The sequence below is a fragment of the Psammomys obesus genome, unplaced genomic scaffold, assembly GCF_907164565.1.
Source record: "Psammomys obesus unplaced genomic scaffold, mPsaObe1.curated_primary_1811, whole genome shotgun sequence".
Lineage (NCBI taxonomy): Eukaryota > Metazoa > Chordata > Mammalia > Rodentia > Muridae > Psammomys > Psammomys obesus.
The window spans coordinates 1941391-1968419 of record NW_026596089.1 but is presented as its reverse complement, the minus strand read 5'-3'; the positions used below and the strand labels follow the sequence as shown (position 1 = coordinate 1968419).

At 38.9% G+C, this 27029-nt stretch overlaps 1 protein-coding gene across 3 annotated transcripts in view; it reads right to left on the bottom strand.

Annotated features, from left to right (window-relative positions):
• The window catches only part of Aig1 (androgen induced 1), a 259955-nt gene that overhangs the window by 155050 nt on the left and 77876 nt on the right, over nt 1-27029 (bottom strand). For all 3 annotated transcript variants that reach the window (XM_055627717.1, XM_055627715.1, XM_055627716.1), the window contains one exon: nt 21600-21701. In XM_055627717.1, the coding sequence (XP_055483692.1) occupies nt 21600-21701 (102 nt within the window). The remainder of the gene's footprint in view (nt 1-21599; nt 21702-27029) is intronic.

Below are 27029 nucleotides of genomic sequence, written 5' to 3'. Positions count from 1 at the left end.
GATCCTGGGACAGCACTGCTCCCCAGTAAAGCTTTTTCCCTTTCAGCATGACTAGGAGAAACAAATTTGTTTCTGTGTCACTCTGCTCTGTGGTGTCTCAGCAGTGTCACAAAAGCCTTGGGGTACTGTTTACAGGAAGCGAATGGGGCTGTCCATGGAGAGGTAGAGTAGCTGATTCACAGCAGGTCCTCCCACAGAATGCAGCTGAGATGTGTTATCATAATTCCTTGTAAATATGTGTAAACGTTAATATTCTTCCAATAAAATTTCCCAGAGATGGATGAATCACAATCACAATCACATGAGTGTACTCCCTCTCCCCTCAATGAGCATCAGCTTCACATGTGATTTGTCTGCTGGCATAAATGACAAGTGCCATCTAGCAGATGGCATCTGTCCCATCAAGATTTAGAGTAGGAAGAAATGAGACATAGTTTTTGAGAACCACTAGAACGGCCATTTTTGGTGGCCAGGCACAGCTGCTCCCTTGATTGACACAAGGTATCTGAACAGCCTCCCTCTCCTCAGACCACATCTGTTTCCCCTCCACTGCCAGTGTTCATGTTGAAAGATTCTGGAGATTCTAACAACTGATTTTACTGCTTTTATGTTCTTCATGTCTACCAGATTTTAACTGTTCAGTCTACTGTTTAGCATTGCCAATGTCCAGTTAATTTACCTTCAGATAGGATGGAAAGAATTTATAAGCTAGCCTTGAGAACTAATTACCACTTACATAACAAAAGTTTTTTGGGGGGAAACTATTGTGCATGTTTGTGTACTCACATGCATGCATGTGTGCACACACACACACAATTCTGGGACTTAACTTATTTGCACTTCCAGGTTACCTAACACAGATTACTAGGAGAACAAGAAAGCTTCACCTGCATATTGCCTTTAACTTTAAAAATAAATGTTATCTAAAGCAATTTTTTTTCTTTTCTTCCCCTTTTTTCCCTTTTCCCCAGCCCCCCCTTCTCTCCTTATTCTCACCTTTCCTTCATTCCTCTTCCTATCCATGTTTTCCCAAGCATACATTTCCTGAAAAATCTCCTCTAGTCTAAGCTGCATTGGCAGGAGAACCTCCAAGAAGTGTTAAGACTATGACTCATTTCATTGTAATTCTGCTTATAGGATTTATGGAAAAGCAGTGGGATCCAAGAAAATAAAATAAAACTTTATAAATCCCTCTGACAAGTAAAAAAAAAAAGTTGTAAGGGAAATAGAGTTAAATAAAAGATTTATATTTTGTTTCATGTAACTCTGCGGAAAGCCATATCCCCTGTTAACAGCAGTCTCTAATTAGTTACAGACCAGTGAACTCCATAAATACTTTCAAGGATTAATAGCAATTGACACATAGAGTATACTTTTAATCTTTAATACGGGGTAATATTAATTCATTTTTCCTACAATCTAAAGAGGGTGTCAGTATATTAGTCCCATAGAAACCAAGGCAAAGACGCCACATTGTTAACCAGCCTCCCACAGTTGAGTGTGGCTGAGCGTTCCCGCTTAGCCATTTGTCTCTTTGCCACCACTTCCATTCAAGTTAACTCCAGATGTCACCAAGATGGCTTACCTCTTTGTTTCCTTCCAAGAATCTCTTTCCTTGAAACTCCATCAGATCTTAGGAGGGTGATTCCTGAGCCAACCAAGGCTGACCACCATGAATGCAACACTAATGATTCAGAAAAAGGAAATATGCCATGTAGATTGCTACAACAAGACCTGGCTTTTAAAGGAAACTAGTATTTTACCATCTCTATTAGTACAAATGAAAATGAAGGTAACAGAAAATGACTGACAGATGCAGCAGCACCCCAACGTGTGGTTAGTTCTCCAGCACTCCTGGCAGATGCATGAAACCTCAGAGTTTATGAAGAGAAGCCTTAACAGCAGAGAGGACAAAGGATCACCGTGTTAGACGAGTGTTCATAAAATCTTTATCCAGGGCTTTGGTAAGGAGCTCCTGTTCAGCTGGGTCCTATGCAAACATGTGGAAAGTTTTTCTATAAGATAACGGCCTACAGGGACTCCGGAGATTGCTCCATTGGTAAAGTGCTGGTGTTGCAGGCATGAGGCCCTGAGTCTGTTCCCTAGAACCCATGAGAAGAAGAAGGAAGAGGAGGAGGAGAAGAAGAAGAAGAGAGAGAAGAAGAAAATAGCAAATGATGGCGAAGGTGCATGCTTACAATCCTAGTGCTGAGGAAGAGTGGATCCCTAGGCCTTGCCAGCCAAAGAGCCAAGCCTGCTTGGTGATCTTCAAGGCAGGTGGGAGACCCTGTCTTGAAAGTCATGGTGAAGAGCTCCTGAGGAATGACAAGCATGTCCTCTATATACACATATCCTGCATACACTGCCTACAAAATGGACACATTTTGTACACATTTTGCACACACAGAAATACACACAACAAAAATTCTTCACAGTTAACTGTTGTGTCTATAAACTATTCCACAATTCTAGAAAGCCTCAAATAATGAGATTCTGAATATGGTTTAAAGGTGAAGTACTGTTACTTTCCTTTGATTAACAATAAGATCTCCTTTTCCCCAATACCTAAAATATTTACTAAAGAGACAATGAAAACATCACCAGAACAAGAAAGGAAATGGGATTGCTGAGGTCAGCAGGCAACCAAGCACAGCCACTGTCGATTTAAATCTCATTTCCCTGGGCCTTTTCTTTTTTTGTGTCTCCTGAATTTTGTGATCTAAGATATAAGGCATCAAGTACCAGAAGTACTTGATGAAGAGAAGCCTTAACAGCAGAGAGGACAAAGGACAAAGGTGTTTTCTACTCCCCTTTTTTTTGTGTTCCTTGAAGGAATATAAACACTGCATTCTCTTAAACATTTTAGGTTGAAAGCCAAACACATGAGGTGACAGTACAGCAGGTATAGACTTGCGAGATGATCAGGTCCATTCACAAAGGGGATTATTAGCCTAATAAAATGGCTGTAGAAACCTTTTGCCCTTTTAGCCTTTTGAGAGCACAGTGAAAAGATGGTCTATAACACAGAAGGATGCCCATTGGGTGCTGACCATGATGGTACCCTAACCTTGACTTCCAGCATCCCAACTATGAGAAACAACATAGGATATGATCCTTAGCAAAACTTAGTAGAAAAATCACCCAGTTTGACCTCAAGATAATAACTGCAGTTTTGTAAATGCATTTTTGTTTGCTTGCTTGCTTGCTTTGGTTAAATGCATTGTGCTTGCTTGCTTGCATGCATGCTTTGTTTTGTTTTGCTTTTTTGGTGACAGTTTCATGTTAGCTGATCTGGCACTGAACTCACTATGAAGCTTAGGATTACCTTAAGTTTCATAACATCTGGCCTCCACCTTCCAAGTGTCGGGGTTCAAGTTTGTGCCACCATACATAGCAGTGTTACCAGTTTTAATGTGTTACTGTATAATGTGAACAGTTCTGTAAACAACCACCATACATAATTTTGATGTTGAGCTCAGCTGCATGACTTACTTACAGGGCTCTAAAAAAGATGCAATGGAAGGCTTGAGCTGACAAAGAAAAATGCCTTTGTTTTAATAACTCCAAATTAAACTTACAGAAATACCCAATTACTTATTCAAAAAAATCTTCTATGAAGTAATGAAGAATGTCCAGGAAAGCTGCTGTTCACAGGATGCTCCCTTTGTTGCACAGAGATACACTTAACAGGACAGTCATAAGAAAGACAGAAAGACAGTCATAACTGTAACAGTACACGTGATCTTATTCTTCTCAGAGTTCTAGAAGAGTTGAATGGTATTCGTTACTTTTTATAGAAGAAATACATAATCTCATTTTGTACCAAATTGAGAGCTGTATGTGACAATATCCAGCTCTTCCCATTGCTCCTCTACCCATTCACCATGCCTAGTCCAACTTTACACAATCCTGGCCTCACCACGGTGTACAAGCAAGATCCCAGGAAGATGGAGTCAGGGCAAAGTAGAGATCTGCAGTCATCTGAGCCTGGACTTCTAAACAAGATTAAAGCAGAGCTGCTTTTAATCCAGATCATTGGGGTCAGCTTACTTGCCAGCGGGAGAGGCACAGTAAGCTAACATCATGTTCCACACAGATAGCACTTGGTAATGTTGAAGAGGATGGGATAGTCACCATCAGCTAATGTGTTTCCATAGCAACACAGTTTACTATGCAGGTAAACACTGAGAGAGGAAATGCTGCCTTCCTGGAGCCAAAATCTGATGGATCAATGCTGCCTACAAGTAGCTTACAACTGAAAGGAAAAAGAGCTCTTCCTATTTGCCTCACACACCAATTGCATCTTCACCTTTTGGAGCCTCTCATTCATTTTAAGTTCCCATCTCCCCATTTAAAAACATATTTTTTGAGCCTATTTCCTCTAGCAAATAGTTGGGAGAAAAGGAAAGACTTACCTAGGGGAAACAACAGATATCAAATTTATGCATTACTTAATTTTTTTTCAATATTTGCAATGTGCATCTTCAATTATTCCATAGAGATATTAAGATCTGGTAATCCAATACCCATTTCAAAGTGCTAGTCCTGACACTACCACACACAGTCTCTAAATCACTGGAGAAATGGTACTTCTTGAAGGCCCATATTTCATTGACTTGGCAAAAGTCTGCTTCAAGGTCATTTCCAACTGCTCTTCTTACGCAGAGCTGTGTGCATGGAACAGCACCAGCATGGCACAAGGTCAACACTTGAGTCATCACAGGAGCGAGCTTTCTGTGGAGAGACAGCCTGCTTCCCAGTCAGATGGGCGCTTGAAAAGGATGGCAAGAAAAGTCAAAGATCTGAAGTGCTGCAGCGGAGAAGGTCACAACAATGTTAGTTGCCTGCTTTCCTTGCAGAAGGTTGCTTTTCATATTTCAGAGAAACAGCACAGGTCTACCCAGTGCGAAAAACACTTCTTAAAAATGGTGAGTGAATCTGTGCATATGTCTTCAATTGAAGATGCTTCTGAGTGCCAAGCGTCCACCAAAGTGATCACAGTGTGGGGCTGTGTAAAAGCCTACCATGGTGGAATCTAGTTGCTATAGCTGCAAATCAAACAAATAAATGAGACGCTGAGGAATGTAGCAAAATAGCTGTGGTCTGAGTAGTGCACATTTGCCATATGTGTGAAGATTAGCAGTAAAATTCAAATTTAAGCAGTACTCTTTCCAAAAGGTGCAACTGAGGAGATATGCTTAAATATGCCCAAGGAAGACATGAATTCTTTGGCCATTGACAAATGCCTTATATAGTAGACATACTTTTTTTAAAAAGAAATTTTATTATCTTTTCATGTAAGAAGTATGTAAAAATAGTGTTTCTGTAAGTATAAAATTTCTAATGGCATTTTTCATGTAACTTCCAAGTTTGACATTAACTTAGTATTGATAATATGATAAGTAAGAATCACTCGCTACAGAGAGGCTTTCTATTTTATTTTATAGGACTATATTTAGTGGATCTACTATGTATCAGGCTCTGTGATTTGCATGTCCAGAGTACACCTCATGAATTTCCACAATAAGCTGTAAGTTCCTCATAATGGAATTCAGTTGACCCACTCAAGACTGTGGCAATGAACTCTATTTTGACCAACCTCATAAATCATTTATATGAAGCTACTTTTCCAGAATAATAAAACCACGGAAAATCTCGGGGTTACTTGACTCAGTCCCCATTTCCAGATGGCTCAATTGTGGGTAGCTATAAGAAGTGTGTCCTGGAAAATGTAGGAATTGTGGGGGGTTCAGTTGTGCTGAGCTAAAGGAAGAATATAAAGTCACATTGTTGAATGTGGAGTGATGGCAACAGAGTCTTAGCACATAACGAAAGTGGCTCCCCAAATACTAGGACCTGTATATATATGACAATCAGATTATTATAAGGCCAAATGGATCAACATCATTGATAAGGATGAGAAGGACTGTAATTAAAGGGAAACAATTTCACTAACCAGAGCTAATTCTTGTACTTATGTTAAAGTAAATCTTAATTAGTGCACTTTGTGCAAACTCATCTCTGGCTATGGATCAAAAGATGGAAAGAACAATAGAAAATTATTGCCCTAGCTTTGATAAAAGGAAAAATCTATTTTCCTTTTGTTTATCAAAAGAATAATGGATGTTTATTGATGTCCTAATATCAGACACTAAATGATTAATTGTATTCTAGAAAAAGATGTCTGATGAAATAGAACAATAAGTCATACTTGGAGTCATCTACTTAGCTAGATGTTACAAGGCTCTTGAAGTGAGTTCCCAAGAAGCAAAGGTACTGGGCAGGGTACTGAGTGGATCACTTCCAGTCTGAACATCTGAGAGATGTGCAAGCTCCAACACAGTGTCGCACAGGCCACGAGGATGCTGGTACATGTAACTCTGATGTTTGAAGAGAAAAGACTATCACTGAATATCATTGGTCAATGGGCTCAACAAGGATGCGCAAGGCTTTTGAATGGATTACTAACAGGCTAGATTGTGAAACATGAAAATGAAATGGCAATGATATAGTATGAAGAAAATAACCCAGGTTCAGTTCAGGTAGGACTACCAAAGTGGGAGAGCAAGGAAACTTACTCAGTCACTAAATTAGTCATTTATCCATTCATTAATTCATTAAGAAAACATTTTCTGAGTGCTGCTACATCCAAGGTACTGAGTCAGATACACTAATATGCAGAAAAGGCTGAAAGCCACATAGTGGAGGTACCTGGGCAGCAAAGAGGCTTGTAAATCATCAAAAGTCAATCAAGAGGTGATGCTTACATGGACAGACAGTCAGAGGGTAGACAGGGTTTTGGCAGAGGAATTGGTATAGAGTCAGTCCTGGGGACATTTTAGAGGACACTCTGGCTATGGTCCACTGTTATTGACAGTATTGTAAGGGAGAATACTGAAGGCCAAGCCTTACCTTGTGAAGAGCATAGATAAGCTCAGGGAGGTAGCTAAACACATCAGTGTCCCCAAAGGATGGGGGAAAATTGAACACTTAGAGTCCAAATCAAATGGTCATGAGGAGTGGGTGGGGAGAAGGCTGGGGCAAACACTTTGAAATAGGTTTCTATAGCCTATATGCCTTGATAAGATGCACTAAAGACAAGAATGGAGACTAGCAACATGGTCTTGCTATCCCCATAATCCATAGCCACTACAAGTACCTTGAACAATTCTTCTCAATTTTTGGAAGTTTCTAATTGTGGTTAACACAAGGATCGCTCAGAAACTCTAGATATTCAGAATCCAGCCAGCTTGAGGAAAATTCAGCACCCACCCTTCTCTGCAGGGATTGGCTCCACGCTACCATTTGTTTCCTGTCTATCCCAGCCCCATCCTTTTCCCACACGAGTTCCTGTATTATGTAATTCTCTCTCTCTCCACATAGCATAGACACAGTTATTCTCTGTTTATCCACCCCTGAATATGGAAATAAGTTTTAGTAGCTGTCACGGCATGTTACCTTTCCCTTCTGCCACTACACATTTTTATCAAGGGTGTATTAATATTTTCCACACAAAATGTCAATCATTTTCTTGCTCATTTTATGCAGCCATCCCCTCTGAAGCAACTTTGACTCAATGGTACAACAACAGGCAACAAAATTCAAAGTAAACAAACAAACAAAAGTAATTTTGTTAAAGCCCAATATATTCACTTGGTGATCCCCAAATTCTTTGTACTGTGGCATTCTCATAGTCTTCCCTACATTCACACTGAGTTTGCTAACACAGAACCCACTGAGAATACAATTAAGGGTTCTTCATTGAGACTACAAACCAAAACATTAGCAATGATGTTAAATCTTAGCCCAACCACATCAGATGAAAAAGACATAAAAGTTTGGATGTAGAGTATAATTAACCTCAAAAATGTTAGTAGAAGCTTGGGTAACTCTAATAAGCAAGGACAATGGTTACATTGCTTTGCTGTGTATTGGGCAAAGGCCATCTGTAATTGAAAAAAAAATGGATACAGGCAATATGTGGCATGATAAGGAGAGACAGCATGAGGAAGGGCCTCTGCAGCATGTCTTCATGTATTTCCATACTGTCTACTTCCTCTAGATTTTTTAGAAAATATCTGTTATAAAAAACTGAAAAAAAAAACCCAAAAACTGTTACCCCTTTTGGCTCCTGTGAGAAGCAAACAAGTAAATAAATAGAAAGCAAACAATGCTTGGATAAAGCTGTGGTGGCACAGTGCGGAGCTCACTCAGCCTAGGAGATGAAGATTTCCTTTACTCACAGTTGATACCTGTACAAGGAATATACTAGAAGCCACTGAACTTCCACTCTCTGAGAATGGCAATTTAGCCTGCTGAAAGGATTAGCTATGGATAAACAGAGGAGACTGGGAAAAGAAAAAAACTGCAGGAGGAGACAAGGCCAGCTGCCACAGCGGAACTGAGAAACTGAAACTTTGAACTACAGTGAGTATCCTGGGTTAAAGAAGAGACCAGGGCAAGTTCAGGAGATCTAATTCATAGGCTTTAACTATGGAGGTGTGGTACAAGGGAGCTCATCTGGCCATGTTGCAATGGCAACACATGATAAGTGCTAAGATTCAGAGGAGGAGGGTTATTGTAATGAGTTGGTTTTAATATTTACTCCATATGTCAAAACAAGAGTATGATTTCCCATGCTGGAATCAGGAAGCACAGTGCATGCAGAAACGCCTGGACATACTGTCAGCCTGAAGTCATCAGGAATAATGAGACTAATTCATAGAGTCAATGAGAGGAACCTAGAGGACTTGTGTTCAGATCCAACAGAACAGGTAAAAACAAATGACCTCAACTGGAAAAAAAGCCTTTTTTCCCTGTGATGGCCCTTCTCACAGGGGAGAACCTGTTTGCTCTTGGGTCACCATCCAATCAGAGGCTGCATCAAACAATCAGTTTTGGAATTTTTATATCACATGGTGTATACACTGGAGGAACTTGGGATCACAAGTGTGAGATGCTGGGATTGTGTGGTTCTGAGACACCAATGTGGATTTTTTTTCCCTCTTTACTTTCTTTGGCAAATATACTGATGTTAACTGGAGTTGGCACTTCAATTAAAAGAGAACTGGAAAGGATATGGGTTTGGAATTCTGCCAAGAAGTTGGGTTGTGACTCATGAATGATCTGTCTGTGGCATGAAGATAGAAGGCAGTGCACAGGACACCTTCCTGCCTGCCACCAACCCTCCACAAAATATGAAGACCTAGCAACCAATGAATGGGAAACAGATGAATTGAATTTACTTTGAAATATCTCAGGATTTAAGGATTAGGGGAAAGTCTCATAAGAAAACCACACTTTGGCTTCGATGACCCCAAGAACTGTAATAGAACGTAAAGGACTGTTTTGAACTAAAGCATTGCTAGGACTACCCATGTTTTAAGGGAAGAAGGAAGTGATTTTTAAAAACAGAAGACTAAATCCCAATGATAAAATTTGATACTGCAAAATCTAACATGAGAGAATTAGACTTGGGAGAATACATAGTCATGAACAAAAATTTACAGTGGAGGAAGCAATTCCTGTAAAACATTCAAACAAAACACTTGCAACCCCTTCAGAAAGTATATCTTTGTTATGCAGCTCCCTTTATTTTAGTTTTCTGGGCCTTATTTGTTTGGAGGCTAGCTAAGAAGCTTTCTGACTTCTATTCATATTTCTAATTTCTCAAAATTCTCAGATGTCTTTTAGTTACTCTAGAATGAATGCAAAAAAAATTAACATTGAAAAAAGCCACTTCTTCTCTCTGCAGTGTTGATTTCCACCAGCAACTCCCTTCTAATATTAGAGTGGCATAGACTCAATGTACCACGAATTGTGCAATCTGTGAATTCCAATGCTGAAAACATTCCATAAGTCATGTTATCTACCAAAATAATGTCAGACATTGAGTCCTTACAAAACCAACTACAATAACAAGTAACATTCAATGCCTTTTCTTCTGGGAAAACCAGATGTATAAAGTCTTTCATAACTGCCAAATGTCAAATAACATTGAACAGGATAAATACTTGCCTAAATTATAGCTCTTGGGGTTGATCAGTTAAACATAACAAGACATGACAAATCAAATATGAGGAGTAGGATTTTTTTTTCTTCACAAATTGCATAGGGAATAAACATCCCTACTGTGATGATTAGAATATTAAGATTCTGCTTGCTTTAAGATCTCTTCTGATGATGATGACGATGACCTAAACTTCCATAATGCTTTGCCTTCTCCCGGCATTTTTAGACATTAAACTAGGTCTTCCATAGCAAAGGCATGTCTCATCATTAGTTCTCCTTGTTAGAACATCACTGAAAGCCTGCAATCTTCCTAGATCTGAAATATTTATTTATTGCTTTTCACTACTCTGTTGACACTGCCTGAAAAGCCGAAAGGCTGAAAAGAAAGGTTCTGGGTTCAATGTTCACAACCCACAGACAGGTCAGAAAATGTGTGTTTCTCTCATCAGAGGGAAAACAGCCCTCCTGAGATTAATCTCTCATTACAGCATTGTTTCCACTTATTTGTCTCAATTTCAAACACACCATTTGCATCCTTTGAAATTGTTCCTCCTTTGTATTTTTTCTCATTCTGTAATAACTTCGAAATACCCAACTGCCTGTTATGCATGAAGAAAATTTTGAACTCAAGTTTTCTAGATTGAACTAGCATTCAGTTCGCACTTGTTGCAGGCCTTGAAAAAATCCGAACTACAGCTGTTCATGACCAATCTTAGTAGTTTCGGTACTGTGGTGCTTTGAATAAGAATGACCCCATAGGCTCATATATTTGAATGCTTAGTCATCATATAATTACACTATTTAAAAGGATTAAAAGGATAAGGAAGTATGGCCTTATTGGGGGAAGTATATCACTATATATTGGCTTTGAGGTTTCAATAACCTGGGCCAAGCCCATAGTGTCTCTCTCTACCCAGAACCATAATGTAGTTCTCGGTGCTGCTTCACTGACTGCTTGCATGGTGCTATGATTTCCACCATGATGATAATGGAATAAACCTTTAAACTATAAGCAAGACCCCAATACTTTTTTTAATTTTAATTTTAATTTTCATTAATTAACTTTATTCACTTTGTATCCCCCCATAAACCCCTCCTCCCCTCCCAATCCCACCCTCCCACCCCTTCCTCATACATGCCCCTCCCCAAGTCCACTGATAGGGGAGGCCCTCCTCTCCTTCCTTCTGATCTTAGTCTATCAGATTACATCAGAACTAGCTGCACTGTCATCTTCTGTGGTCTGGTAAGGCTGCTCCCCCCCTCAGGGGGACGTGATCAAAGAGCAGGCCAATCAGATTATGTCAGAGGCAGTCCCTCTTCCCATTACTATGGAATCCACTTGGACACTAAACTGCCATGGGCTACATCTGTGCAGGGGTTCTAGGTTAACTCCATGCATGGTACTTGGTTGGAGTATGAGTCTCTGGGAAGACCCCTGTGTTCAAATTTCTGGTTCTGTTGCTCTCCTTGTGGGGTTCCTGTCCTCTCCAGATCTTACTATTTCCCACTTCTTATATAAGATTCCATGTGCACTGCCCAACAGTTGGCCATAAGTCTCAGCATCTGCTTTGATAGTCTGCAGGGCAGAGCCTTTTAGAGGCCCTCTGTGGTGGGTTTCTAGCTTGTTTCCTGTTTTCTTCTTCTTCTTCTGATGTCCTTCCTCTTTGCCTTTCAGGATGGGGATTGAGTATTTTAGTCAGGGTCCTCTCTCTTGATTAGTTTCTTTAGATGTACAGATTTTGGTAGGTTTATCCTATATTACATGTCTATATGAGTGAGTATATACCATGTGTGTCTTTCTGCTTCTGGGACAGCTCACTCAGGATGATCCTTTCCAGGTCCCACCATTTACCTGCAAATTTCATGATTTCCTTATTTTTCATTGCTGAGTAATATTCCATTGTGTAGATGAACCACAATTTCTGCATCCATTCTTCAGTTGAGGAGCATCTGGGCTGTTTCCAGCTCCTGGCCATTACAAATAAAGCTGCTACAAACATGGTTGAACAAATGTCCTTGTTGTGTAATTGAGCATCTTTTGGATATATGCCTAGGAGTGGCATAGCTAGATCTTGAGGAAGCACTATTCCTAGTTGTCTGAGAAAGTGCCAGATTGATTTCCAGAGTGGTTGTACAAGTTTACAAACTTGTACGACCTTAATGCTTTTTTAATGTTTTTTTTTTTCCATAACAATTGCCTTGGTCGTGGTGTCTCCTCACAGCAACACAACAATGACTAAGATAGGAACTGATCTATTTGCTTGTTACTCCATCTTGTAATGCCATCAGTGGTAAAAAGACATAAAAATGTTTCATTATTGTGAGCATCCATAGCAAGTACATCAAATATCCTTCCATGTCAATACTTGTTAAATTGCTTATCAGAGTCATCTAAGATAGAGTTGTGAATGCAAACACAAATTAGAGTGTAAGAACGGAATAAATTTGTATTGCATATTAAACACTGGATGAAATAAAGTAAGCCATATATAATTTATATTTTTTATTATAATAAATTAAATTTGGGGGCTACTTTGGGGAACTCAGGACCAACTTCTTGGTTATACAATGAGGATGAATTAGCATTGTCACTCACATATTGAACCATTTCCCCTGCTGTGATTCAAATAAAATCTAGAATTGATTCCTCTAATCATCAGGAAAAGATACAACACTCTCTTTTAGTTGGAATTGTGAATGCATTAAAATTTAAGGATAGTCCTCGGGTACCATGTACAAATTCTTTGGTAATTAACTCTGGGACCATGAACTAGAAAATGCAAAAAATGGCCATTTATCTTTGCTGAGAAACAAATTCCACTGGAAAAGAATCTACTGAGCTTATATTACGTAGGGTTTTGGACAGGTTAATTAATTTATCCTTCTTTCCTAAATATCCATGCCAGTCAATTCCTCCTTGCATTTCTAAATAGTTCCACCTCCAAAAGAAGAACCATTAAGTTATCCAACTGAGTCAAGAAAAAAACTGAGTTAAGTCCAAGTTACAGTGGCTACACATTCACTTAATAAGCCATTTGTTTGAAACATTAATACTTCATTGCAAGGATCTACAAATGAAATGATTAATTCTCTGGTCTGAGGGTAATACTGTACTGTCTAAGGATGGAAATAATAAGACAAACAGGACAAGACTGAAGGTTGATAGCAACGATGTAACTATGTTCTCAGCTAAGTCCTCCAAATATTAGCAGAGATGGACACTATTTCCCTAGTGGGCAGTAGGCAATGGTTTCTGGGGATGCCCTTTCCTAATTCACTCAGTGTCAATTCCAAATTAAAACAGCCATCAGCTCCTATTACTCTTCCTCTTATTTGGAGATACTGTGACAAAAGTTGCTTCATGTTTGATAAGAATATACCTGATGGTGACCAACGGCTGCTCCCTACAGAGCATGTGACAATGTGTTTCTGTTTCTTATCTATAATGGTAAAGCAATCTCTGTTTATATTCCAGATTTGAGGGGTGTCAAATGGCATGAAATATTTTTTTCTAAAATGCCTACTTGATTGTCAACAGGTTTTTCTTCAACAACTAAACTATGCAATACAAAATTGTAAAATATTTCTTCTGAATGGACATCCTGCCAAAAGCATCAATGAAATTCAGTGCAATTCCCATCAAAATACCAACACAATTCTTTACAAATCTTGAAAGAAAAATTCTTAATTTCATATGGAAAAAAAAACACAGGTACAACAACAGATCATCTGGAAGTATCTCCATCCCTGATCTCAAGCTGTACTGCAGAGCAATAGTAATAAAAACTGCTTGACACTGACATAAAAACAGAATGGCGGATCAATGGAATCAAATAAAAGACCCAGAATAAACCCACATACCTATGGATACTTAATTTTTGACAAAGATGCCCAAACCATTCAATGGAAAAAAGACAGCATCTTTAACAAATGGTGCTGGTCTAACTGGATGTCAACATGTAGAAAAATGCAAATAGACCCATATTTATCACCCTGCACAAAACTAAAGGCCAAGTGGATCAAAGACCTCAACATAAAACCAGACACACTAAACCTGTTAGAAGAAAAAGTGGAGAAGAGCCTTGAACTCAGTGGCTCAGGAGACAACTTCCTTAACAGAAATAGTAACAACTTTAAAGAATTAGTTAATGTCTCACATATTCAGAGAAAATCCAAACCATTAAGAAGTGATTACATCCTTTGATTTTGATGTTGGCTGTGTTCATAAGGTTGTGTGCTTGGGTGCTTTTTGTTTTGCTGTAGTAAGGTTAATTATTTCCTGTGTTTTCTTGACAGAAGGTAATTTTCTTGGGTTGTATTTTCCCTTCCAGTGTCTTCTGTAATGCTAGATTTGTGTGTAGGTATTGTTGACATTTGTTTTTGTCATTGAATATCTTGTTTTCTCCGTCTATGAGGACTGAGAGTTTTGCAGGGTATAGTAGCCTGGGTTGACATCTGTGTTCTCTTAGGGTCTGCATGATATCTGTCCAGGCCCTTCTGGCTTTCATAGTTTCTGTTGAAAAGTCAGGTGTGATTCTAATGGGTTTGCCATTATATGTTACTTGGCCTTTTTCCCTTGCAGCTTTTAGTATTTTTTCTTTGTTCTGTATACTTACTGTTTTGATGATTATGTGGCGGGAGGATTTTCTTTTCTGGTCAAATTTGTTGGGTGTTCTGTAGGCCTCATGTATCCTTATTGGCTTCTCCTTTAACTTGGGGAAATTTTCTTCAATGATTTGTTGAAAACATTTTCTGGGCCTTGGAGAAGGGAGTCTTCTTTTTCCTCTATTCCTATTATTCTTAGGTTTTGTCTTTTCATATTGTCTTGGATTTCTTGGACGGTTTGTGTCAGGAATTTTTTGGATTTAACATTTTCTTTGACAGATGCATCAATTTCTTCCATTGTATCTTCTACACCTGAGATTCTTTCTTCCATTTCTTGTATTCTGTTGGTTATGCTTACCTCTGTAGTTCCTGTTTTCTTCCCTAAATTCTTCCTCTCCATTATTTCCTCCATTTGTGTTTTCTTTAATTTTTCTAGTTCTATCTTCAGGTCTTGAGTTGTTTTGTTTACTTCCTTCACCTGTCTGCTTGTATTTTCCTCTTTTTCTTTTAGTTCCTTCAACTCTGTCTCTTTTATTTCTTTCAGTGATTTAATTATTTCTTCTCTGAAGGCCACAAGCTGTTTGTCTGCATCTTCCCGTATTTCTTCACGGATGGCCATAATCTGCTTATCTTTAACTTCCTCCATTTCTTTACGGATAGCCATGATCTGTTTGGTTTTATCTTCCTCTAATTCTTTACGTATTTTATTTGTTTCCTCTATTATCCTCTTCATCAGCATAGATGTAAGGTCATCTTCTTGATTTTCTATTATGCTGCGTTGTCCAGGGCTGTTCGCCCCTGGATGGCTGGGTTCTGGAAACAACACCATTCACAATAGCCACAAATGACATAAAGTACCTTGGTGTAACCCTAACCAAGCAAGTCAAAGACTTGTATGAAAAAAATTTCAAGTCTCTGAAGAAAGAATTAGAGGAAGATATGAGAAGATGGAAATATCTCCCATGCTCATGCCTTAGCAGGATTAACATAGTAAAAATGGCCATCTTACCAAAAGCAATCTACAGATTTAATGCAATTCCCATCAAATTACCAACACAATTCTTTACAGACCTGGGAAGAAAAATTCTCAACTTCATGTGGAATAACAAGAAACCAAGAATTGCTAAAACAATCCTCTACAATAAAAGATCTTCTGGAGATATCTCCATCCCTGATCTCAAGCTGTACTATAGAGCAACAGTTACAAAAACCGCATGAGAATGGTGGATCAATGGAATCGAACAGAAGACCCAGAAATAAACCCACACACTTACGGACACCTGATTTTTGACAAAGATGCAAAAACCATACAATGGAAAAAAAGATAGCATCTTCAACAAATGGTGCTGGTCCATCTGGATGTCTACATGTAGAAAAATGAAAATAGATCCATACTGATCACCCTGCACAAAACTGAAGTCCAAGTGGATCAAAGACCTCAACATAAAACCAGACACATTAAATCGGCTAGAAAAAAAAAGTGGGGAATACCCTAGAATTCATTGGTACAGGAGAAAACTTCCTGAACACAACACCAACAGCACAGGCTCTAAGAGCAACAATCAATAAATGGGACCTCATGAAATTGAAAAGCTTCTGTAAAGCAAAGGACACCATCCTTTGAAGAATCATCACCAACCCTTTATCTGACAGAGGACTCATATCCAATATATATAAAGAACTAAACAAGCTGAAAAGCAATAAACCAAGTAATCCACTTAAAAAATGAGGAACAGAGCTAAACAGAGAATTCTCTGTAGAGGAATATCGAATGGCAGAGAAGCACTTAAAGAAATGCTCAACCTCATTAGCCATTAGGGAAATGCAAATCAAAACAACCCTGAGATTTCACCTTACACCCATCAGAATGGCCAAGATGAAAAACTCAAGGGACAACACATGCTGGAGAGGTTGTGGAGAAAGGGGAACCCTTCTCCACTGCTGGTGGGAATGTAAACTGGTACAACCACTCTGGAAATCAATCTGGTGCTTTCTCAGACAACTAGGAATAGCGCTTCCTCAAGATCCAGCCATACCACTCCTAGGCATATACCCAAAAGAGGCGCAAGTACACAAAAAGGACATTTGCTCAACCATGTTTGTAGCAGCTTTATTTGTAATAGCCAGGAGCTGGAAACAGCCCAGATGCCCCTCAACTGAAGAATGGATGCAGAAACTGTGGTACATCTATACAATGGAGTATTACTCAGCAATGAAAAATAAGGAAATCATGAAATTTGCAGGTAAATGGTGGGACCTGGAAAGGATCATCCTGAGTGAGTTGTCCCAGAAGCAAAAAGACACGCATGGTATATACTCACTCATATAAACATACAACATAGAATAAACCCACAAAATCTGTACATCTAAACAAACTAAGCAAAAGAGAGGACACTAACTAAAATGTTCAATCCCCATCCTGAAAGGCAAAGAGGATGGACATCAGAAGAACAAGAAAATAGTAAACAACCTCGGAACCTGCTACAGAGGGCCTCTGAAAGCCAGAAGAAAACAGGAAACAACCTTGGAACCTGCCACAGAGGACCTCTGAAAGCTTCTGCAGTATAGACTATCAAAGCAGATGCTGAGCCTGATGGCCAACTGATGGGCAGAGTGAATGGAATTTTATGTAAGAAGTGGGAACTAGTAAGAGCTGGAGGCGGACAGGAACTCCACAAGCAGAGCAACAGAACAAGATAATTTGAACACAGGGAACTTCCCAGAAAATCATACTCCAACCAAAGACTATTTGTGGAGATGACCTAGAACCCCTGCACAGATGTAGCCCATGGCAGTTCAGTGTCCAAGTGGGTTACATAGTAATGGAAAGAGGGACTGCCTCTGACATAATCTGATTGGCCTGCTCGTTGATTACCTCCCCCTGAGGGGGGAGCAGCCTTACCAGGCCACAGTAGAGGACAATGCAGCCACTTTTGATGAGAACTGATAGACTAAGATCAGAAAGGAGAGGAGGACCTCCCCTATCAGTGGACTTGGGGAGTGGCATGCATGCAGAAAGGGGAGGGAGGGTGGGATCGGGAGGGGAGGAGGGAAGGGCTTATGGGGGGATACAAAATGAATAAAGTGTAATTAATAAAATAAATAAATAAATAAATTAGTACTATGAGAAAAAAAAAAAGAAGTGATTACATTTGAAGCCAAATAGGCATGAGTTCAGATTTCATTTCTATCACCATAGCTAAGTGATTTGCGGGTGAGTATATAATTTTTGAGCCTTGGTTTTTCCATTTATATGAGATAATTTTTTATTCATAGTGGCACTGTGAAAAATTAAATATGCAATAAATGTAGAATTCCCAGAACACAATAGTCTGAAGAAGCAGAAGCAATTAAATTTAAGTAGGAGAGTATTGTGAAAACTGGCAGTACTTAATTCCTTCCCCAATATATCAAGCATGTATTGATCCTAGCATATGCAAGGGATCTAGATAAAGAGCTAAAGATTCAAAGACTGATGTTTTGTATATGACCTTAAAATTTCTTGTGGGAATAAACATATATATTGTAGATATAGGGTAGTGTGTGAAAACATGAAAACTAGAACAGCTAAGTTTGTTTGAGGAGTTTGAAAAGCTTCATAAGAAGACATCAAATAAATGTCCCTAAGTAGATGAGCAGGAATATAGTGTTTTGAATAAGAATAGCTCTCACAGGCTCATATATTTGAGTGCTTAGTCATTAGAAAGTAGAACTGTTTGAAAAGATTAGAAGTATTAGGAGGTGTGGCCTTATTGGAGTAGGTATGGCCTTGTTGGATGAAGTGTGTCACTGGGTGTGAGCTTTATGGTTTCAAAGGTCCATGCCAGGCCCAGTCCTCACACAGTCCTTCCTGTTACCTTATGATTGGGACATAGAATGCTCACCTACTTCTCCAACACCAAGCCTGTCTATATGTGTCAATACTCCCTGTCATAATGATAATGGAGTAAACCTCTGAAACTGTAAACAAGCTCCCAAATAAATGCTTTCATTTATAAGAGCTGCCTTAGCAAAGAAATGGAACTAGAAAAAAATCATCATAAGTAAGGTAATCCAGACCCAAAAGGGATAAATATGGTATGTATTCACTTATATGTGGATATTAGCTGTTAAGTAAATGATAATCAAGCTACAATTTATAGACCCAGAGAGATTAGGACTAGAGGAAGGGAGATTGTGGAGACACTGTATCTCCCTGTGAGGGGGAACAGAATAGAAGTAGATTGGGGATGAAGGATCAGATAGGGAATGGGAGCATCAATGGGGTTGAGGAAGGGAATGTGAGGAGAGACGCTAGGATTAAGGGGCATTTAACAGGTGGCATGGAAATCTAGAGCAATGGAATCTTCCTAAACTATATGAAAACAATCCTAATGAAGTATCCAAATAATGGGAGAGACAGAATTTCAATTGGGTTTCTCTTGTCACCAAACCCAGTTCCAGTACTGGGACTAAATTACATTCAATTGAATTCCTGGCCAAAAATGGTCCCCTGGAAATCCCCAAACAACCAAAGGCTGTTGCCAAGACAATGGGTTATTCTCCCCAAACAGACAGCAAGACCCACACAACTCACTAAACATGAAGAGGTTAAGCTGGTATATACAAAGAGCCTATGTTCGAGTGTCTTTAGATGGGAAGGTACTCTACAGGCTACCAAAAAGAAAATAGAAAACCAATCCCAGCCACAAACATTTTGATCTACAGTTGTGTTCTGCCTCCAAAATGTGCCAGGCAATGTTGGTACAAACCTTGTGGGAGTAATCAACCAATATCCGATTTGTCTTAAGGCCCCCTCTATGAGATAGAACCCACATACTGCTTGGTGACCAAGAGCCAGAGATTAGATAGCCCAGAGACATAGCATAAAACCAAATACTACTGGTCTTTAAAAAGCGAAGTAGTGATAAAATCCTTCCTAATGATATTCTGGTATACTCATAGACCAATGACTTATGTAGCCATCATTAAAGAAGCTTCCTCCTGTAGCAGATAAGAACAAATACAAAAACTCACAGCCAGACATTATGCAGAGAATGATAGACCTTGGGACACACAGCTCTAAATGAGATGTCTCCATCATCTCTCCCCTTAGAGCTCATGGAACCTTGTAAAAGTAGAGGCAGAAAGAATGTAAGAACCAGAGAAGATAGAGAACACCAGGAGAACAAGTCCCTGTAAATGAACTGAGCAAAGCTCACATGGGCACAGAGATGGAAACAGCAGGGTCAGAGTCTGCCTGGGTTTGCACCAGGTTTTCTCCATATATGAAAGCTTTCAGTTTAGTATTTTAATGAGATTCCTGAGTGTGTGAACAAGTGGGTCTCTGATTTTTGTGTTTTCTCTTGGGCATTTTTTTTTCCTTTCTGATGATTTGCTTTGTCCAACTTCAATGTGATGATTCTTGCTTTATCGTATTATATTTTATTGTGTTATGTTTTGTCATTATCTCTTAGAAGCTTTTCTACTCTAATGAGACACAGAAATAGAGTGGACATATGCAGGAGGCACAGTGGGGGAGAACTGGTGAAGTAGAAGGAGAAGAAACTGTAATCAGGATACACTGTTCGAGAAAATAATCTATTTCCAATAAAGGGGGAAGTTGCCTTGGTCATAGTGTCTCCTCACAGCAATAGAAACACTAAGGAAAGGAGTCTGCAGAAGAAAAGAAGGGTATTTGGGGCATGAGAAGGTGAAGACTAACAAGAACCAGTTTTATGCTGGAAAATAGAACAAGTTAATTCTTCAACAGCTCTAACTGATCTGAGAAAAAAATTCCAGTTGCCTGAGGTGTATCACTTTTGATGGACTGCTTTTAAGAAAGAATGAGTTGAAACCCCTCTGTTTGTCAGTACACTGTGCTTTATTTAAAATGTCCCACAACAGGGGACAAAAGGAAAATAACAGAAAGAACTGTTATTTTGGACCCAAGACTAATGATTTCTAGCTTTTGCTTCCCCTATAATTTCTGTGATGGGTTGCCCTTTTCAACGGGAACATCCTGGTATTATTCTAAAAATTGCTTTTCATTAATAAAAAAAAACTTTGCTCAACTCTAGTGGCTGAAAGGAGGATCCACAACTCTATAAAAAATAAATCCCACAAATCTTTTAAAGTGATAAACAAACCATCCAAAGTATTTGATTTTAAACAAATGAGAGCAATGTGACACAGCTAAAGCACCTGAAAGAAATTGGCAGGAAAGAGGGCAAACATCTCAGGCAAGTCTCCCAGCAAGAGCGGACCTTGCCAAGGCAGGTGAGTCCACTGCTGAGGATATCTCTAGTGGGTGAAGGAGAAGCTCAGCAGCTATGAGCTTAAAGAGGTTCTGAGACAGGCTCCTATCACCCACACCATGTGGTTTACAACCTCCTGTAGTGTAGTTCCAGCAATCTAACTCCTCCTTTGGCCTCCATGGGCACCTGTACACATGAGGGTCACATCAACTCAACACAAGCACCTGCATACAATGATGAATATATATTTTTAGATATCTATTATTAAAATTTTATATTTTTCATTTTAAAAGAAAAATAGATACCTCAAATGTCTGCCACAGATTTTGGAGGGAACACTGGGCAGCCTTGCTGTGCATCTGGGAAATCTGCCCAAGTGCAACGTTATATCCAACACAGTCCCTCCGAAGCAAGGTGGGGGTAGAAACAAGTGCCAACGGCTGTGTAGGTGGATATGAATCCTTGAGATCTGAAGACAAGCTTCTAATGGCACAGCAACTGCATTCATCCAGGAATGAGCTAGATGCATGATTTAATGCCCCTGGCACCTCTTACAATGGATTCATCTACCACATAGTTCACAAAGTGACTCAGTCCTTCAGAAAGACTCTTACTGTCAGTGTCTCACTGTCTCCTTCCAAGCCTTGACAGATACTTCAGTCTCTATGATGGGAAGCCTGAATTAAATAAGAATTCTTTAGTAAATTTTGTTTGACCAAAGGAAGTGACTTCTTTTAATGCACTCACCATTCCATGGTTCAGCCACCCTGGGATGAAGTTGTCAAGCAATTTTGGGTATATCATCTCTCTGTCATAGGCATAGATGGTCCAGAACACCGCAACAACAAACTGGAAGGAAAAGGAAATCTTTTGTTTCAAGTTCATCTTTTGTAACACATAACTGCTTTGTTATTTGTTTAAAAAACCTGGGAGAATTTGGAATTTATGCTAAGCCATCAGTAATTCAATGAATGACTAGGAAACACTAGGATGTCAAACCTCTTTGGTCTCCAACTATGTTCTCTTAGGCAGAGTAGTCAGCCTTCTCTACTGTGAGATGAAGCCCTCTCACTGAAAACTGGAAAGTGGACTGAGCCCAAATGGTAATAAACTGAGGCTCTTGTAGAGGATAATGTGAGGAAATCAATGGGAGTATGTAAAACGAAGCTGATGGCTCTCCTGAGACTTAACAACATGTTTCTGTAGTAGAACCAACCAGGATATTTCCCAGGGCTTTTGTGAAGTCTGTGAGAAAGATTTCAGAAAGAGGGTGCTGGGGTTTCATGTTGCTGTGAGTTAGATAGCTGAGAAGATCTGAGATGACGAAGCTCTGTGGAACAGGAGCATCCTGACATGACCCACCAGCCTTTCTAAATAAACTGCTACTTGGGAAGGGACACTTACCAATAAATTACACGAGATACCTCATGTAAAGTCACTGTTAAAACCAGACTCTCAGCAAAGGATAGAACATCCTATTTTCACATGGTTCTTTCTGTATATATATAACAACTGAGAAAGAACAATCCAAATATGGCTGATTCTGCAGCCACACCATACCAAAGCACATGTTTTCCGGCCTGGATACTCAGTGTGGTCCATGAATCAACAGCATCGACATCACTTAAAAATCTGTCAGATATGATGAGCCCTGGGATTAACCCTACAGTAATCTGATGCTACATTTTAATAAGGCCTTGAGGATGTCCCTTCTTTGAAAGGCCTCTTTTACCACCATATACCCCCTATTTCCCCCTTGAGTGAGTGATGATACCTCAGGTCTAGTGGATTCTCATTCAGAACCTGAACCCTTCCCCTTCTAGACTATACCCAAGTAAATTTCAATTCCATGTCCAAACACACAAATATTTCTTTTTCCCCTGGTCTGACTCCAAGGTCATTTGTAATAAATAATTTGCCTTAAATAGTTACTTTTTGATGCTCTGATAAAATACCCCAACAAAAGCAACTTCAGAAAAGATTTCTTTGGGCCCACAGTGGGAGGCTACATCCATTAAAGTGGTCATAGTGGTAAGGTCACAGTAGCAACAGGTACATAAGGCAGCTCCTCACATTGTCTACACAGTCAACAAGTCCTCCACCCCAAGGTTCAGGGAACATCATGGAAGTTGGGGCAGGAAGTATGTAAGAAGAAGGAGGAGGAATGATGTAAAATGTCCTCTAGACATGACATGGCTGCTATACACAAGTACTCACAGAAGGTTTGTACAATATCAAACCACAAGACTTGTACAATATCAAACCAATTAAAATTTCAGCATGGGCCAGAGAAGGGCTGTGGAGTACCCATTTCTGGATACATAGTCATTATTAATTGATGTCTGCTCAGGGAGAAACAACAGTTTTTCCTCAGAAGATATGGCAACTTTCAGACTGCCCATAACCAGTGACTGGTCCCACACCCATGCAAGTATCAGTCTCATAACACTAACGATACTGGAGAGAAGGGTATGAAATTGGGAAAGATATATGCTACATGGTCCTAGGAAAAGTTAGAAGGGAAATAGGGGGTGTGTATTTGATAAGATACATTGAACCCATGTATAAAATGTTCAAATGATTTATGAACAGACTAAAGAACATAACAACTTGTGCTCAGCTCACTTTCTCCTTTTTATATAGTCTACGATCCCAGCCTAGGGAATGGCGCCACTCACAATGGGTGGGTCTTCCCACCACATTTAACCTAATCAATATCATGCCCCACAAGCAGCCCCAGAGGCCCATCTCCCAGAAGATTTTAGAATCATCAAAGAGACATTGAGATTAACGCAAGTAGTGAGGTCATGTCTATTGCTATAGAATAAGGATTTGGTGTAGGTATAAACACATGCTGCTTCCCAGCTGCCAGGACCAGAATTCTTATTGCTATAGAATAAGGATTTGGTGTAGGTATAAACACATAGGCAAGGAGCCACTTCAGACCAGTGTGGAGCCATTAGTGGAAATCTCTTCAACTTTGCTAAACAGCACAATCTAATCATGAGAATTAAATTCCTTCCTATCACAGATCTTTTCCCAACTCAAGGGGAGAAATTACACATGTCAAACCTAGGTTCAGCATCCTGGAACCATATTAAAATTCCTCTTACCACATATTCCTACACTGTCCGTTCTCTCAGAATGGTTTTGATGTTCTTTGATCCTTTATACTTACATTTAAATGTTATAATCTCAGGATGCTTAATTTCTACAAATAGCTAGCCAGAGTTTTCGGTGTTACTGTTTGAGAACTGACCTCCAGGCTACACTGAGATGTCCTACTGGTGACACAGGGCATACCATCATGTGCTCAGGCTGTCTTTAGGTTCTCTCAGAAGTATTTGTAGTTTACAATGTACAGATAGTCACACTATTTGCTGAATCTATATATAAGTACTTCATATTTTCAGAAACTACTGTGCGCTACTATATTTTTATGTACTCTGTTGTTACTTTATAAAAATATGTTGTAAGTAGTGGTACTGTTCCCTGTGCCTTTACTAAATTTGATTAGTAAAGTAGCTATTTAAAAATTTTGTGTGTGTATCCAAAATAATAAAACTTTTATAAACTACATATAATTTACTACTTTTTCTTTTTTTTTCCCCCTGTTACTTAGGGCATTAGCACAAAATTGAATAGCCTTGAAGTGAAAGCCTTTATGTTTCAGACAGAATGTCCAGCTTCTCAACAGCAAAGTTTGAAATTAGTTGCACTGTTTGTTAGATATCATTTTACAAGCTGAGGAAGATCTCATAGAAGTTTACTTGGGAGACACACACTCATTTACTGTAAGTGGTCATAGTTTTCAGATGGTTTGTTGCATCTTTTGAGACAATTGCCAAAAGCCTTTCTGTCATTTCAATAACATATTAGCTGATTTTGAATGCCAGACTAAAAACTCATGGCTGATTCTCATAAGTTATACATATGCTGCTGGATTCTCATAAGTTATACATATGCTGCTGGATCAGTATACTAGAAAAGTATACTGATCTACTATTTTTCTCAAGGTGTCATGGACTGACTTTGGTGGGAGTAAAATAAGCAGATTCAAAACAATGAGTTGGAGTTACCACCTCCTGTGTTTTCCAAAGGACATTTTCTAACAATGGTGGTATTTATTCTTTATCCAACAATAAACCTCTCTAGTAAAGCCATCTAGAATGGCAATTATGAAATCATTTGTTTTATACAAACAGGACTATTCTGTTTTGCTTTTTTTCCCCCTTGCACTGATTTTAATCATCTTTGCCTTTTAAGGAATTTCTACACTTTATCTAAAATTTTGAGTGAAGAGTGGTGAGACTGTGTCAGGGCTTCAACCAAAACTTTGCACATGTCAAGAAACCATGCTACTCCCAAGCTACATCCTCATCCATGTCTTTATTAAGCTCCTTACATATTTTATCTTAACATTAATATTGGCATATGCTATAAATCAAGTATTTCCCCCTGTGGTGCCAGCTGTGAAACATTTGCTATCACAGCACTACTGGGAGCGCCTCTGGGAGCTTGAAGTGACCATTCAAGTAGCACTGTGTGATTCTTGATACTGAAGGTTGTGATTCCTGTGCTATACTGAGGGAATTTACACAGGTTATTCACAGCGACTTTCAAGAAAGTTTGAGTCACCTTTCTAGGTGTAACACTAGAGGGCCAGGAGGCACAGATAAGTGAGTAATCAGTTTTCCAAGTAATTCTTTAGATACAAACACACCACAGATGGCACAAACTTGGCTGCCTGCACTGATAGTGTGTTGGTGGTATGGTCATCAAAACCCAAAATAAGTTTGAACTCTACTACCAGGGCATGGACATGAAGTGAACAGTTTCCCATGACTATCTAAATGATACAGGGACATTCTGCTGTTGCAACCAACTTCCATCTCTGGCCAGGACCAACAGCCAGCTACCCTACATTGTACACATGCTGCTTCCCAGCTGCCAGGACCAGAATACTGTATTTGAACTGAAAGTGAAAAGGGCAAAATCACTTCACAGTTCTTCAGGCTTCAAAAGCAGCACTTGAATGATAGCTAGCATTCATCCTTCCTTTAAATTACAAGATATTAACAAAAAAAGAGAACTAGACATGATGCAAGGTCTATATCTCTTTGAAAGAAGTTACTCACAGAGTCAGACAGAGACCAAAACTTGAGCTTTAGTCCACTTTCATCCAGCTCTACACCTCACACACTGATAGTTGGAGACTTCAATACCCAACTTTGACCAATAGAGCACTCATCCAGAAAAAATGAAACAGAGAAATGTTGTAGATAATTGACATTATAAACCAAATCCACCTAACAGATATTTATAGAACATTTCACCCAACCACAAAAGAAAATACCTTCTGCTCAACACCTCATAGAACTTTCTACAAAACTGACCACATACTCAGAGACAAAGCAAGTCTCAATAGCTATAAGAAAATTGAAATAACACCCTGCATCCTATATGACTACCATAGATTAAACTGGATATCAAGAGCAAAAAGTTTACAAATTCATGGAAATAGAATAGCTAAGTACTGAAATGAGTCATTAAAGACTTTCTAGAATTGAATAAAATGAATACACAACATACCCAAACTTGAGGAACAAAACAAATTTGATTCTATGAGGCAAATTCATAGCACTAAATGCCTATATTAAAAAAATATTGTAACACAACATACTAGTAACTTAATAGCACACCTTAATGACCAAGAAAGAAAAAGAAGAAGAAATCACACCCAAAAGAAGTAGATGGCAAGAAATAATCAAACTCAGGACTCAGGGGTGAAATCAATAACAAACAAACAAACAAAAACAATACAAAGAATCAATGAAACAGGTTTGGTTCCTTGAGAAAATCAATAAAATTGAAAAACCTTTATCCAACATACCTAAAAGGTAGAGAGAATATAAAACTAACAAAATTCAAAATGAAAAAAAAGGGTATAATAATAGACATTAAGGAAATCCAAAAATCAAAAGGATATACTTTTAAAACATATATTCCACTAAATTGGAAAATCTAAGAGAAATGGATCATTTTCTTAATGTATACAACTTACCATAGTTAAATAAAGATAAGATGGTCAATTTAAACAGACCTGTAAATGCAGTGAAATAGAGGCAGTAATTAAAAGTGTCCCAACCAAAAAAAAAAAAAAAAAAAAAAAAAAAA